The sequence below is a fragment of the Oncorhynchus keta genome, chromosome 27 (genome assembly GCF_023373465.1).
Source record: "Oncorhynchus keta strain PuntledgeMale-10-30-2019 chromosome 27, Oket_V2, whole genome shotgun sequence".
NCBI lineage: Eukaryota > Metazoa > Chordata > Actinopteri > Salmoniformes > Salmonidae > Oncorhynchus > Oncorhynchus keta.
In genome coordinates, this window is record NC_068447.1 from 3,038,881 (window position 1) to 3,053,725 (window position 14,845).

The 14,845-nt window shown below is 42.4% G+C and overlaps 1 protein-coding gene across 1 annotated transcript in view; it reads right to left on the bottom strand.

Annotated features, from left to right (window-relative positions):
* oprl1 (opiate receptor-like 1) overlaps nt 1–4,626 on the bottom strand; it is a 94,889-nt gene extending 90,263 nt beyond the window's left edge. The window contains exons 1-2 of the mRNA XM_052481262.1: nt 4,258–4,626; nt 3,427–3,668 (exon numbers count right to left, since the gene is read on the bottom strand). Coding sequence (XP_052337222.1) covers nt 3,427–3,650 — 224 coding nt within the window. The 5' untranslated portion in view covers nt 3,651–3,668; nt 4,258–4,626. The remainder of the gene's footprint in view (nt 1–3,426; nt 3,669–4,257) is intronic.
* Nucleotides 4,627–14,845: the final 10,219 nt, after the last annotated feature.

Sequence of the window (14,845 nt, forward strand, 5' to 3'; positions counted from 1 at the left end):
ACAAAACAACAAACGGAACGTGAAACCTAATTATAGCCTATCTGGTGAAACTACACAGAGACAGGAACAATCACCCACGAAATACACAGTGAAACCCCGGCTACCTAAATACGGTTCCCAATCAGAGACAACGAGAATCACCTATGGAAAAGAGTTTACTCTGAGTCTGCAGTAAGACAGGTTTACGGTATGGAAAAGAGCTCTGACAGCCGATGCTCTTAAGTTAGTGAGGGAGATATAAGTCTCCAACTTCTGTGAATTTTGATCCAATGAACCATTGCATTTCTGTTCAAAATGTTGTATCAAGACTGCCCAAATATGCCTAATTTGTTTATTAATAACTTTTCAAGTTCATAACTGTACACTCTCCTCAAACAATTGCATGGTATTATTTCACTGTAATAGCTAGTGTAAATTGGACAGTGCAGTTAGATTAACAAGAATTTCAGTTTTCTGCCAATATCAGATATGTCTATGCCCTGGGACATTTTCTTGTTACTTACAACCTCATGCTAATCACATTAGCCTACGTTAGCTCAACAGTCCCGAGGGGCACCCACCAATCCTGTAGAGGTTAAGAGAAGACTGGCTATGTGCACTCTGCCCACGAATCGGGAAACTGAGCTGCACTTCCTAAGCTCCTGCCAAATGTATGACCATATTTAGGACACATATTAACCTCAGATAACACAGACCCACAAAGACTTCTAAAACAAGTCCAATGTTGATAAGCTCCCATATCTACTGGGTGAAATACCACAGTGTGCCCATCACAGCAGCAAGATTTGTGACCTGTTGTCACAAGAAAAGGGCAACCAGTGATGAACAAACACCATTGTAAAAAAAAAAAAAAAACATATTTATGTTTATTTTCCCTTTTGTACCTCAACTATTTGCATTTTGAAATGTCTTTAGTCCTTTGTGTAATGTTTACATGTTCATTTTTTTATTGCTTATTTCATTTTTTTTGCTTATAATTTATTTCAACTTGCCTCAGGAATGTAAGCATATTTTCCCTGTGCCTATAAAGCCCATTGAATTGACATGAATTGAATTGAGAGCGTGGAGGAACTCAGTGGGTCTGTAACAGTTCGACATTGTAGACAGAATGATAGTCAACGTTGTTTAACATATGACGTTAAGAGGTTGAAACGACACCTTTGTTACATGTGTATGTCATGCCCTGCCTGACCTTAGATATCTCTGTTTTCTATATATCTTCGTTAGGTCAGGGTGTGACTAGGGTGGGTACTCTAGTGGTTGTATGTCTAGGGGTTGTTGTAGGTCTAGGGGTTTTTTGTATTTCTATGTTGGCCTGATATGTTTCTCAATCAGAGACAGCTGTTTATCGTTGTCTCTGATTTGGGATCATATTTAGGCAGCCCTGTTGCCCACTTTCTGGTGTGGTGATCTTGTCAATGTGTAGTTGCCTGTCAGCACTATTTTGTGTAGCTTCACGTTTAGTTTTGCTATTTAGTTGGTTTATTCGTTGTTCATTCAGTTAATAAAAAGAATGTACGCATCCCACGCTGCGCCTTGGTCTGATCTTTATAAGGAACGTGACAATGTAACTACAGAGCCTAAGTTAAGTGACATAGAGACATACATTCCCTAAATAGTAAAACTACTTTGACCAGAGCCCCTATTGACTTACATAAGGAATTCTGGAGGCACACAATGAATCTGATTGAGTTGTGTAATACTGCGGAGAAAGAAGGCCAGGACCTCTGGGCTCAGCTGTTTTTTTTTTTTCTGTAGATATTGGATAGACAGATCTGCAACACATATTCAATATTAAAGGCCAGGACCTCTGGGCTCAGCTGGTTCTTTCTGTAGATATTGGATGTATAGATCTGCCGCACATATTCAATATTAAAGGTCAGGTCCTCGGGGGCTCAGCTGGTTCTTTCTGTAGATATTGGGATACACAGATCTGCAGCACATACAGTATATTAAAGTGGCTGAGGGAAGTATGTGCCAATCTTTTCCTCTTTTCTTCTAGACTCTTTGCATCTATGTTGTTCAATTTTCTACTGGCAATATCAACCATTGTGAAGAGAGGATGACAAGCTTTGGTTGGTTGTTTGGTTGGGAAAATATATTGCTCTGTCTGAAATTGGAGCCTTACTCCAGCCTACAGAGGATATTAATAAAAATTTGCTTTTGTGGAAACTAAGGCTTGAAAACTTGCAAGGTAAGGTAACTACAGCTGCAAAAGGATTCAAGGAACTTTTAAATAATAGCAATAGGTTTAAATGTACTTTTGTTTTTCATATAGAGAGACTGGCAAACCACACACACACACACACACACACACACACACACACACACACACACACACACACACACACACACACACACACACACACACACACACACACACACACACACACACACACACACACACACACACAAGCAAGTAGCGTTGCATTTTACCATTTTAGTTCTTTTTGTTTAGTTATTTGGTTTGGCTGAGTGAGACCCAACTGTTAATCTAACAATAGATGTTGAGTGAAGGTGATTGGCTGGATGGAGGCAACAGCTTGTGTTGGTTTGAAAGCATCACCACAGAGCAGTCACTCTGAAGAGGTAACAGCAAAGACTACCATTATACAGACAGACAGACAGACAGACAGACAGACAGACAGACAGACAGACAGACAGACAGACAGACAGACAGACAGACAGACAGACAGACAGACAGACAGACAGACAGACAGACAGACAGACACTCATTTCATCAATATGGACATTCTGCTGCATTATTGCATCATCACCAATCAACACAGGTGAGGTCTCCAATCAACACAGGTGAGGTCTCCAATCAACACAGGTGAGGTCTCCAATCAAATTCAAATCAATTGTAGTAGTCACATAACCAGTTTACATCAGGTATACAAGGTGCAGTGAAATGCTTCCTCAACATTACAGTACAGTTTACATCAGGTATACAAGGTGCAGTGAAATGCTTCCTCAACATTACAGTACAGTTTACATCAGGTATACAAGGTGCAGTGAAATGCTGAGGTGCTAACTGTAATTGATGTAAATATGCTTTAGTTGCTCTCAATAAGAGTGTCTGCTTAATGACTAAATGGAAAATGGGTAGTCAGTGCAAATCACTTCTAAGGTGTGTCTATACTCTCTCTGGTGAAATCATTTCTAAGGTGCGTCTATAGTCTCTCTGGTGAAATAATTTCTAAGGTGCGTCTATAGTCTCTCTGGTGAAATCATTTCTAAGGTGCGTCTATACTCTCTCTGGTGAAATCATTTCTAAGGTGCGTCTATAGTCTCTCTGGTGAAATCATTTCTAAGGTGCGTCTATACTCTCTCTGGTGAAATCATTTCTAAGGTGCGTCTATAGTCTCTCTGGTGAAATCATTCAATCCGACCAGGTAGAGAGAGGAGGTCGCCACGAGCCCTTACCTGATGATAACGTACATGACCAGACAGTTACCCACGAGCCCCACCACGCAGACCATCATGTAGACCACAACGATGGTGATCTTGATGCCGGTGGGGAGGAAGGCGTAGGTCTCGTTGTTGCCAATACTGAAGTTGTTCTGGAAAAGCAGAGAGTCGTTGTAGAAGTGGAAGGCTCTCAGGTCCAGGTCTGATCCACCGACCAACGAGTCGTTTAGGAACTCCATGACAAATGTCCTACCTGCCTGATGATGAGAGAGAGAGAGCACAATAACAGACAAGACATGAGATGAGGAAAGACGGGTGTGTGACGTGTCAAATGATGGAGAGGCCTGCACGAGAATATTGCAGCTCCTCAGTGCTATTTCTCTGCACCCAAAAAAATCAACAACGTTTCGACTTTTTACCTAAGTCGTCATCACGTGGGGAGACATCACAGACAGAAGTGTGCACTTGTATTTATTTTATGCAGTACAGACAGGTCTGGTCTGTGTGTCTCTAACACACAGACAGGCCAGGAGACACAGACCGCGGTTTGCAAGACAACACTCCTACTAAATATGTGTGGCGTCATATGGAGGCGCTGCGCAAACGTGGGCTGCCGAGTTCCTATAATAAATCAATGAGGTTTAGCCGCAACAGTTCCAATATCCAAGGGACGCATATGTGTGATCATAGGAGAAGATACATACAAGCTACTTTAACAGCAACATACGTGTTCACACCGGCCGAGCTGGAGAATGTAAGGTGCCCAAATATAGGCTACATTTCTCTGCAGAAAACAGCATTCTCACACACGGACCGTCTCAGACAGCAACAGCAGCAGCGCCATACCGTTATTCGAGACGCTATTCCGACGATCTGTTATGAGTCCTTTCCGCGCTGGCCTCCGGTTCCTTCCCAGAAGTTGCTTATTTTGGTTTTAGGCAGTTGGCTGTTTTCCTATGTTATATGTTGTTTATCTCAGTCTCTTGCTCGCTGTTCTGTTTTCCACAGTTGCCAGCGCAGCGATACAGATTCACGTTGGTGTAGGTCTAGGATAGGATCATTCTTTTTTTTCCCCACCCTCCCCTCAACAACATACGAACTGTAGAGTGACGAGTGGTCTAAATCTAGCCGGTTCCTCTCATACTTTTCGAATGGGTTCGTTCGTCAGACAAGGAGACAGATCTCGGTGTCCTCTCGTCCTCTCTCCTTCTTCCCTCGATCCCTCTACGCGCGCCCTCTCTCTATCGGATCACGCACGGTACGCGAGACCTGCGTGTCTGGAGATATGCGGTTTGTATTGCTGTAGCGAAATGATGTGTCGACTGTGTCTCTTACGGGACACTTTTAAATGTCTCCATTAGCTAGGCTACAAAAGTGATTGATCTGCACATTCTTAGTCTACTACTACAGCGTGTGTATTCTCCACGAAATACATTGCGCTTACTAATAGGTGTGAGGTAGGCTTGGAGTTGATTCTAGGTATATGAAGTCAGGCACTCTTATCTCAAAGTCTAAGATAAGTGTGCGTCGGTGAGTGCCGTGCAAGTACACAAAAAATTACACCCTGACATTCCCACTAGATAGATACAGAAGATAGGCAGGCTGTCTGTCCCGTGTGCCTTACTCTGAGACGCGGACAGCCTGTCCTATCTGTCCTGTGTGCCTTACTCTGAGACGCGGACAGCCTGTCCTATCTGTCCTGTGTGCCTTACTCTGAGACGCAGACAGCCTGTCCTATCTGTCCCGTGTGCCTTACTCTGAGACGCGGACAGCCTGTCCTATCTGTCCCGTGTGCCTTACTCTGAGACGCGGACAGCCTGTCCTATCTGTCCCGTGTGCCTTACTCTGAGACGCGGACAGCCTGTCCTATCTGTCTTGTGTGCCTTACTCTGAGACGCGGACAGCCTGTCCTATCTGTCCCGTGTGCCTTACTCTGAGACGCAGACAGCCTGTCCTATCTGTCCTGTGTGCCTTACTCTGAGACGCGGACAGCCTGTCCTATCTGTCTTGTGTGCCTTACTCTGAGACGCAGACAGCCTGTCCTATCTGTCCTGTGTGCCTTACTCTGAGACGCGGACAGCCTGTCCTATCTGTCCTGTGTGCCTTACTCTGTGACGCAGACAGCCTGTCCTATCTGTCCTGTGTGCCTTACTCTGAGACGCGGACAGCCTGTCCTATCTGTCCCGTGTGCCTTACTCTGAGACGCAGACAGCCTGTCCTATCTGTCCCGTGTGCCTTACTCTGAGACGCGGACAGCCTGTCCTATCTGTCCCGTGTGCCTTACTCTGAGACGCCGACAGCCTGTCCTATCTGTCCCATGTGCCTTACTCTGAGACGCCAACAGCCTGTCCTATCTGTCCCGTGTGCCTTACTCTGAGACGCGGACAGCCTGTCCTATCTGTCCCGTGTGCCTTACTCTGAGACGCGGACAGCCTGTCCTATCTGTCCCGTGTGCCTTACTCTGAGACGCGGACAGCCTGTCCTATCTGTCCCGTGTGCCTTACTCTGAGACGCGGACAGCCTGTCCTATCTGTCCCGTGTGCCTTACTCTGAGACGCGGACAGCCTGTCCTATCTGTCTTGTGTGCCTTACTCTGAGACGCGGACAGCCTGTCCTATCTGTCCTGTGTGCCTTACTCTGAGACGCAGACAGCCTGTCCTATCTGTCCTGTGTGCCTTACTCTGAGACGCGGACAGCCTGTCCTATCTGTCCTGTGTGCCTTACTCTGTGACGCTGTAGGCAACAGCACGGACATATTCTATCCATATTCCATTATGTCATTTTCTATTCTATCCTACAATATCCTATTATATCCTATCAAATTCTATTCTACTCTATTCTATTCTATTCTATTCTATTCTATTCTATCCTATTCTATCCTATTCTATCCTATCCTATTCTATCCTATTCTATCCTATCCTATTCTATCCTATCCTATCCTATTCTATTCTATTCTATCCTATTCTATTCTATTCTATTCTATTCTATTCTATTCTATTCTACTCTATTCTACTCTATTCTATTCTATTCTATCCTATCCTATCCTATCCTATCCTATTCTATTCTATTCTATCCTATTCTATTCTATTCTATCCTGTTCTATCCTATCCTATCCTATCCTATCCTATTGTATTGTATTCTATTCTATTCTATTCTATTCTATTCTATTCTATCCTATCCTATCCTATCCTATTCTGTCCTATCCTATTCTATTCTATTCTATTCTTAACGTATGTTTTATTAACATAAGTGGTTCTACTAAGGGGTTCTACTAAGGGGTTCTACTAAGGGGGTTCTGCTAAGGGGGTTCTACTAAGGGTATTCTACTAAGGGGTTCAACTAAGGGGTTCTACTAAGGGGTTCTACTAAGGGGTTCTACTAAGGGGGTTCTGCTAAGGGGGTTCTACTAAGGGTATTCTACTAAGGGGTTCAACTAAGGGGTTCTACTAAGGGGTTCTACTAAGGGGTTCTACTAAGGGGGTTCTGCTAAGGGGGTTCTACTAAGGGTATTCTACTAAGGGGTTCAACTAAGGGGTTCAACTAAGGGGTTCTACTAAGGGGTTCTACTAAGGGGGTTCTGCTAAGGGGGTTCTACTAAGGGTATTCTACTAAGGGGTTCAACTAAGGGGTTCTACTAAGGGGTTCTACTAAGGAGTTCTACTAAGGGTGTTCTGCTAAGGGGGTTCTACTAAGGGGGTTCTACTAAGGGGTTCAACTAAGGGGTTCTACTAAGGTGTTCTACTAAGGGGGTTCTACTAAGGGTGTTCTGCTAAGGGGTTCTACTAAGGGGGTTCTACTAAGGGTGTTCTACTAAGGGGTTCTACTAAGCAGGTTCTGCTAAGGGGGTTCTACTAAGGGTATTCTACTAAGGGGTTCAACTAAGGGGTTCTACTAAGGGGTTCTACTAAGGAGTTCTACTAAGGGTGTTCTGCTAAGGGGTTCTACTAAGGGGGTTCTACTAAGGGTGTTCTACTAAGGGGTTCAACTAAGGGGTTCTACTAGGGGGTTCTACTAAGGGGGTTCTACTAAGGGATTCTACTAAGCTCGATGGAATTGTTTTAAAAAGGCCATAACAAGGATAATTTAGTTCTTGGATTTAGAATTTTAAGACCACTTGAAGTGAGAAAAAAAAACATGTTTGTCCATACTGCTATTAGCCAATAGAAACGCATTGAATAACATATAGTCCTTACTGCTATTAGCCAATAGAAACACATTGAATAACAGATAGTCCTTACTGCTATTAGCCAATAGAAACACATTGAATAACAGATAGTCCTTAGCTATTAATAGAAACACATTGAATAAAATAGTCCAAATTAGCCAATAGAAACACATTGATTAACAGATAGTCCTTACTGCTATTAGCCAATAGAAACACATTGAATAAAGATATTTTATATTTTAGATTAGCCAATAGAAACACATTGAATAACAGATAGTCCTTACTGCTATTAGCCAATAGAAACACATTGAATAACAGATAGTCCTTACTGCTATTAGCCAATAGAAACACGTTGATTAACAGATAGTCCTTACTGCTATTAGCCAATAGAAACACGTTGATTAACAGATAGTCCTTACTGCTATTAGCCAATAGAAACACGTTGATTAACAGATAGTCCTTACTGCTATTAGCCAATAGAAACACGTTGAATAACAGATAGTCCTTACTGCTATTAGCCAATAGAAACACGTTGATTAACAGATAGTCCTTACTGCTATTAGCCAATAGAAACACGTTGATTAACAGATAGTCCTTACTGCTATTAGCCAATAGAAACACGTTGAATAACAGATAGTCCTTACTGCTATTAGCCAATAGAAACACGTTGATTAACAGATAGTCCTTACTGCTATTAGCCAATAGAAACACGTTGAATAACAGATAGTCCTTACTGCTATTAGCCAATAGAAACACGTTGATTAACAGATAGTCCTTACTGCTATTAGCCAATAGAAACACATTGAATAACAGATAGTCCTTACTGCTATTAGCCAATAGAAACACATTGAATAACAGATAGTCCTTACTGCTATTAGCCAATAGAAACACATTGAATAACAGATAGTCCTTACTGCTATTAGCCAATAGAAACACGTTGATTAACAGATAGTCCTTACTGCTATTAGCCAATAGAAACACATTGAATAACAGATAGTCCTTACTGCTATTAGCCAATAGAAACACATTGAATAACAGATAGTCCTTACTGCTATTAGCCAATAGAAACACATTGAATAACAGATAGTCCTTACTGCTATTAGCCAATAGAAACACATTGAATAACATATAGTCCTTACTGCTATTAGCCAATAGAAACACATTGAATAACAGATAGTCCTTACTGCTATTAGCCAATAGAAACACATTGAATAACATATAGTCCTTACTGCTATTAGCCAATAGAAACACATTGAATAACAGATAGTCCTTACTGCTATTAGCCAATAGAAACACATTGAATAACAGATAGTCCTTACTGCTATTAGCCAATAGAAACACGTTGATTAACAGATAGTCCTTACTGCTATTAGCCAATAGAAACACATTGAATAACAGATAGTCCTTACTGCTATTAGCCAATAGAAACACATTGAATAACAGATAGTCCTTACTGCTATTAGCCAATAGAAACACATTGAATAACAGATAGTCCTTACTGCTATTAGCCAATAGAAACACATTGAATAACAGATAGTATTATTATTATTATAGAAACACATTGAATAACAGATAGTCCTTACTGCTATTGCCCATAGAAACACATTGAATAACAGATAGTCCTTACTGCTATTAGCCAATAGAAACACATTGAATAACAGATAGTCCTTACTGCTATTAGCCAATAGAAACACGTTGAATAACAGATAGTCCTTACTGCTATTAGCCAATAGAAACACGTTGATTAACAGAATCACGACAAGGAACAACAGATAATCACAGAAATATCAAATGGAAATGTGTTCTGAAATCTCTCTCCTATATCTGAGAGATTTGATCCCAAAATATTTTATATTTTAGATTATTCAAAGTAGCCACCTTTTGTCTTGATGACAGCATTTGCACACTCCTGCCGTTCTCTCATCCAGCTTCATGAGGAATTATTTTCCAACAGTCTTGAAGGAGTTCCCACATACTGTATGCTGAGCACTTGTTGGCTGCTTTTACTTGACTCTGCGGTCCAGCTCAACCCAAAATAATCTCAATTGGATTGAGGTCGAGTGATTGTGGCTGCCAGGTCATCTGATGCAGCACTCCATTATTCTCCCTGTTCAAATAACCCTTACACAGCCTGGAGGTGTGTCTTGGGTCATTGTGCTGTTGAAAAACAAATGATAGTCCCACTAAGCCCAAACCAGATGGGATGGTGTATCGCTGCAGAATGCTGTGGTAGCCATGCTGGTTAAGTGTGCCTTGAATTCTAAATAAATCACAGACAGTATCCAGCAAAGTACCCCCACAACATCACACCTCCTCCTCCATGCTTCACGGTGGGAATCACACATGCAGAGATCATCCGTTAACCGACTCTGCGTCTCACAAAGACATGGCGGTAAGAACCAAAACTCTCAAATTTGCACTCATCAGACCAAAGGACAGATTTCCACTGGTCTAATGTCCATTGCTCATGTTTCTTGTACCAAGCAAGTCTCTTCTTCTTATTGGTGTCCTTTAGTAGTGGTTTCTTTGCAGCTATTCAACCATGAAGGCCTGATTCATGCAGTCTCCTCTAAGCGACCCACCTTGACAACATCCGGTGAAATTGTATAAGTGTCATACATCATTTAAAAGCTTAAATTTGAACAATTTCTAAAGACTGTTGACATCTAGTGGAAGCCTTAGGAACTGCAATCTGGGTCCTAATAATTAGGCTTTCCCATAGAAAGGCATTGGAAAGTCCAATGACCTCAATAAAAATAGGATGGATTGTCCTCGGGGTTTCGCCTGCTAAATCAGGTCTGTTATACTCGCGGGCATTATTTTAACAGTTTTCTAAACTTCAGAGTGTTTTCTATCCAATACTACTATGCATATGCATATCCTAGCTTCTGGACCTGAGTGACAGACAGTTTACCTTGGGCACCTCAGTCATCCAAACTTCCGAATACTGCCCCCTAGCCTTTAAAAGTTAAAACTTCTTAGGGCTAGACGTCCCGCTACTGTCTCCTAGAGATTAACGTACTTTTGATTTATACTTTTTCATACCGACAACGACAAGTTCGATGTCGGACGACAATAGAATGTTCATGATGTCACGGCGACAATAGAATGTTCATGATGTCACGGCGACAATAGAATGTTCATGATGTCACGGCGACAATAGAATGTTCATGATGTCACGGCGACAATAGAATGTTCATGATGTCACGGCGACAATAGAATGTTCATGATGTCACGGCGACAATAGAATGTTCATGATGTCACGGCGACAATAGAATGTTCATGATGTCACGGCGACAATAGAATGTTCATGATGTCACGGCGACAATAGAATGTTCATGATGTCACGGCGACAATAGAATGTTCATGATGTCACGGCGACAATAGAATGTTCATGATGTCACGGCGACAATAGAATGTTCATGTTGTCACGCCGACAATAGAATGTTCATGATGTCACGGTGACATGTGGATAGACGTAGTATAAACCAACCTTTAGCCTTGAAATCTTTGGTTGTTTATTTCTCTGCCATACTCACTCTGTTTAGCACATGGCCTCACTGTCAAGCCCTGATCTGTTTAATTTGTCTTTGTGATCGTCTCCACCCACTTCCAGGTATCACCCATTTTCTCCATCATTCCCTGGGTATTTATTCCGGTGTTCCCTGTTTGTCTGTTTCCAGTTCGTCTTGTCAAGTCAACCAGCGTGTTTTTCCGTGCTCCTGCTTTTTCTGATCTCTCTTTTGCAAGTCCTCCCGGTTTTGACCCTTGCCTGCCTTGACTCTGAACCTGTCTGCCTGACCATAGAGCCTGCCTGCCACCCTCTACCTCCTTGACTCTGAACCTGTCTGCCTGACCATAGAGCCTGCCTGCCACCCTCTACCTCCTTGACTCTGAACCTGTCTGCCTGACCATAGAGCCTGCCTGCCACCCTCTACCTCCTTGACTCTGAACCTGTTTGCCTGACCATAGAGCCTGCCTGCCACCCTCGTGCTCCTCCTTGACTCTGAACCTGTCTGCCTGACCAAGAGCCTGCCTGCCACCCTCTACCTCCTTGACTCTGAACCTGTCTGCCTGACCATAGAGCCTGCCTGCCACCCTCTACCTCCTTGACTCTGAACCTGTCTGCCTGACCATAGAGCCTGCCTGCCACCCTCTACCTCCTTGACTCTGAACCTGTCTGCCTGACCATAGAGCCTGCCTGCCACCCTCTACCTCCTTGACTCTGAACCTGTCTGCCTGACCATAGAGCCTGCCTGCCACCCTCTACCTCCTTGACTCTGAACCTGTCTGCCTGACCATAGAGCCTGCCTGCCACCCTCTACCTCCTTGACTCTGAACCTGTCTGCCTGACCATAGAGCCTGCCTGCCACTCTCTACCTCCTGGACTCTGATTGTTTTGCCTGTCACGACCATTCTCTTGCCTGCTCCTTGCATTATAATAAATATAATCTGGGTCTCGCCCTTATAGTACGAACTGGCCATGACAGTCCCAGCAGACTTGGACCAGCTCCACCACACTGTCACCCTGCAGGGATCCATTGGGAGGCATGAGGAGTTACTACAGGACCATCTCTGACGGAATGCCGCGACCAGGGGTTCAAGGCTATTATGGAGCAAATCAGGGAGTTGGCTCATAGGCAGCCTGTCACCTTTGAGAACCCACACCCAGTAAACGTTTTACTATTAGTGGTGGGTTTGTACAGCCTATCCTGGTTCCCGAGAACCCCGCTTTTCTTTCTCAGTGCTCCCTCATTTTTACCTACTTTGGGACTGGGGGGCAGTATTGAGGAGCTTGGATGAATAAGGTGCCCAGAGTAAACTGCCTGCTACTCAGGCCCAAAAGCTAGAATATGCATATAATTAGTAGATTTGGATAGAAAACACTCTGAAGTTTCTTAAAACGTATTGAGTGTAGGGGGCACTATTTTCGTCTTTGGCTAAAAAACATACCCATTTGAAACTGCCTATTTCTCAGGCCCAGAAACTAGAATATGCATATGATTGTCAGATTAGGATAGAAAACAAACTTTTCCAGAACTGTCAAAATATTGTCTGTGAGTATAACATAACTGATATTGCAGGCGAAAACCTGAGGAAAATCAAACCAGGAAGTGGCTTCTACTTTGAAAGCTCCATGTTCCATAGCCTGCCTTCGCTCCATTTAAAGGGATATCAACCATATTACTTTTCCTATCGCTTCCTCAAGGTGTCAACAGTCTTTAGACATAGTTTCATGCTTTTATTTTGAAAAATGAGCGAGAAAGATAACATCGCGTCAGTGGATAGCTTGGTGTTCACATGAGTTTTGCTTGCCCAACAGAGTGGGGCAGCCTTTGTCTCTCCCTCTCCTATTGAAAAAGTGACAGTCCCAGTTGATATATTATCGATTATATATTTAAAAACAACCTGGGAATTGATTATAAAAAACGTTTGACATGTTTCTGTGGACATTACGGATACTATTTGGAATTTTCGTCTGCGATGTCGTGACCGCTCGAGCCTGTGGATTTCTGAACATAACGCGCCAAGCAAATGGAGTTATTTTGGATGTAAAAATTATCTTTATGGAACAAAAGGAACATTTATTGTGTAACTAGGAGTCTCGTGAGTGAAACATCTGAAGATCATCAAAGGTAAGCGATTTAATCTATTGCTTATCTGACTTTCGTGACAAATCTACTTGACTGCTTGGTGTTTGTAATATTTTGTCTACTGAGAGAGATGTTCTTACGCTTGTTATGCTTTTGCCGAAAAGCTGTATTGAAATCTGACACGCCAGGTGGATTAACAACAAGCTGAACTGTGTTTTTGCTATATTGCACTTGTGATTTCATGAAAATTAAATATGTTTAGTAAATTAATTTGAATTTGGCGCGCTGCAATTCAGTGGGTGTTGATGAAAATGATGCATCAAGAAGTTAAACTGTTTGACTGATGTCTGTGAGTATATCAGAACTCATATGGCAGACAAAAACCTGAGAAAAACCCAACCAAGAAGTGGGAAATCTAAGCTTTGTAGTTTTTCAAGTCATTGCCTATCCAATATACAGTGTCTATGGGGTCATATTGCACTTCCACTAGATGTCAACAGTCTTTAGAACCTTATTTCTGGCTTCTACTATGAAGGAGGAGAGAATAAGAGCTGTTTCAACCAGGGATCTGGCAGAATGCCATGAGCTAAATCACTCGAGAGGCCGTGAGAGCGAGCTCCATTCCTTTTAATTTCTAAAGACAAAGGAATTGTCTGGTTGGATTATTATTGAAGATTTATGATAAAACATCCTAAAGATTGATTGTATACTTCGTTTGACATGGTTCTACCAACTGTAATGGAACTGTTTTGACTTTTTGTCTGAACTAAGTGCCTGCGCCTTGTGAATTTGGATTTGTGAACTAAACGCGCAAACAAAAAGGAGGTATTTGGACATGAATGTCGAATAAAACAAACTTGTTTTGTGGAACTGGGATTCCTGGGAGTGCCATCTGGTGAAGATCATCAAAGGTTAGTGATGAATTTGAATGCTTTTTCTGTCTTTTATGACACCTCTCCTTCTTTGGAAAATGTCTCTATGGTTTTCTGTGGCTAGGCGCTGACCTAACATAATCGAAAGGTGTGCTTTCGCCGTAAAGCCTTTTTAAAATCAGAGACTGTGGTTGGATTAACAAGCAGTTTATCTTTAAAATGGTGTAAAATACTTGTATGTTTGAGGAATTTTAATTATGAGATTTCTATTGTTTTGAATTTGGAGCCCATTTTCATTTTCATTGGCTGTTGTCATATCGATCGATCGCTGTTGGCGAGGTTAGCGTCCCACATATCCCAGATAAGTTTTTAAGCTTCAGCCATCTTCGCTCCCTTCAGATTGGTTGTAGATACAGTATATTACTACGCTACTGACGGGAAAGGCAGTTTGGGAGCAACAATCCGCTTGACCGTGATCTATAAGACTTCGTGGCAGAGGTGAGGAAGTGTTAACTCGGGTGGGACGCTAGCGGACAACATCCAGTGAGGTTGCAGAGCGCCAAATTCAATTAAAGAAAGGCTCATTATAAAAACTCAGAAAACAAAACATATTTTACATAGGTTTAAAGATTAACTTCTTGTTAAACCAACCACAATGTTATATTTATAAAGTGCTTTTCGGCAAAAGCATACCCAGCCCAGAACATACCTAGCCCAGAAGATACCCAGCCCAGAACATACCTAGCCCAGAACTTGGCCCAGTTGACAAATTATTACAAACAGTAACCAGCCAAGCAGAAACG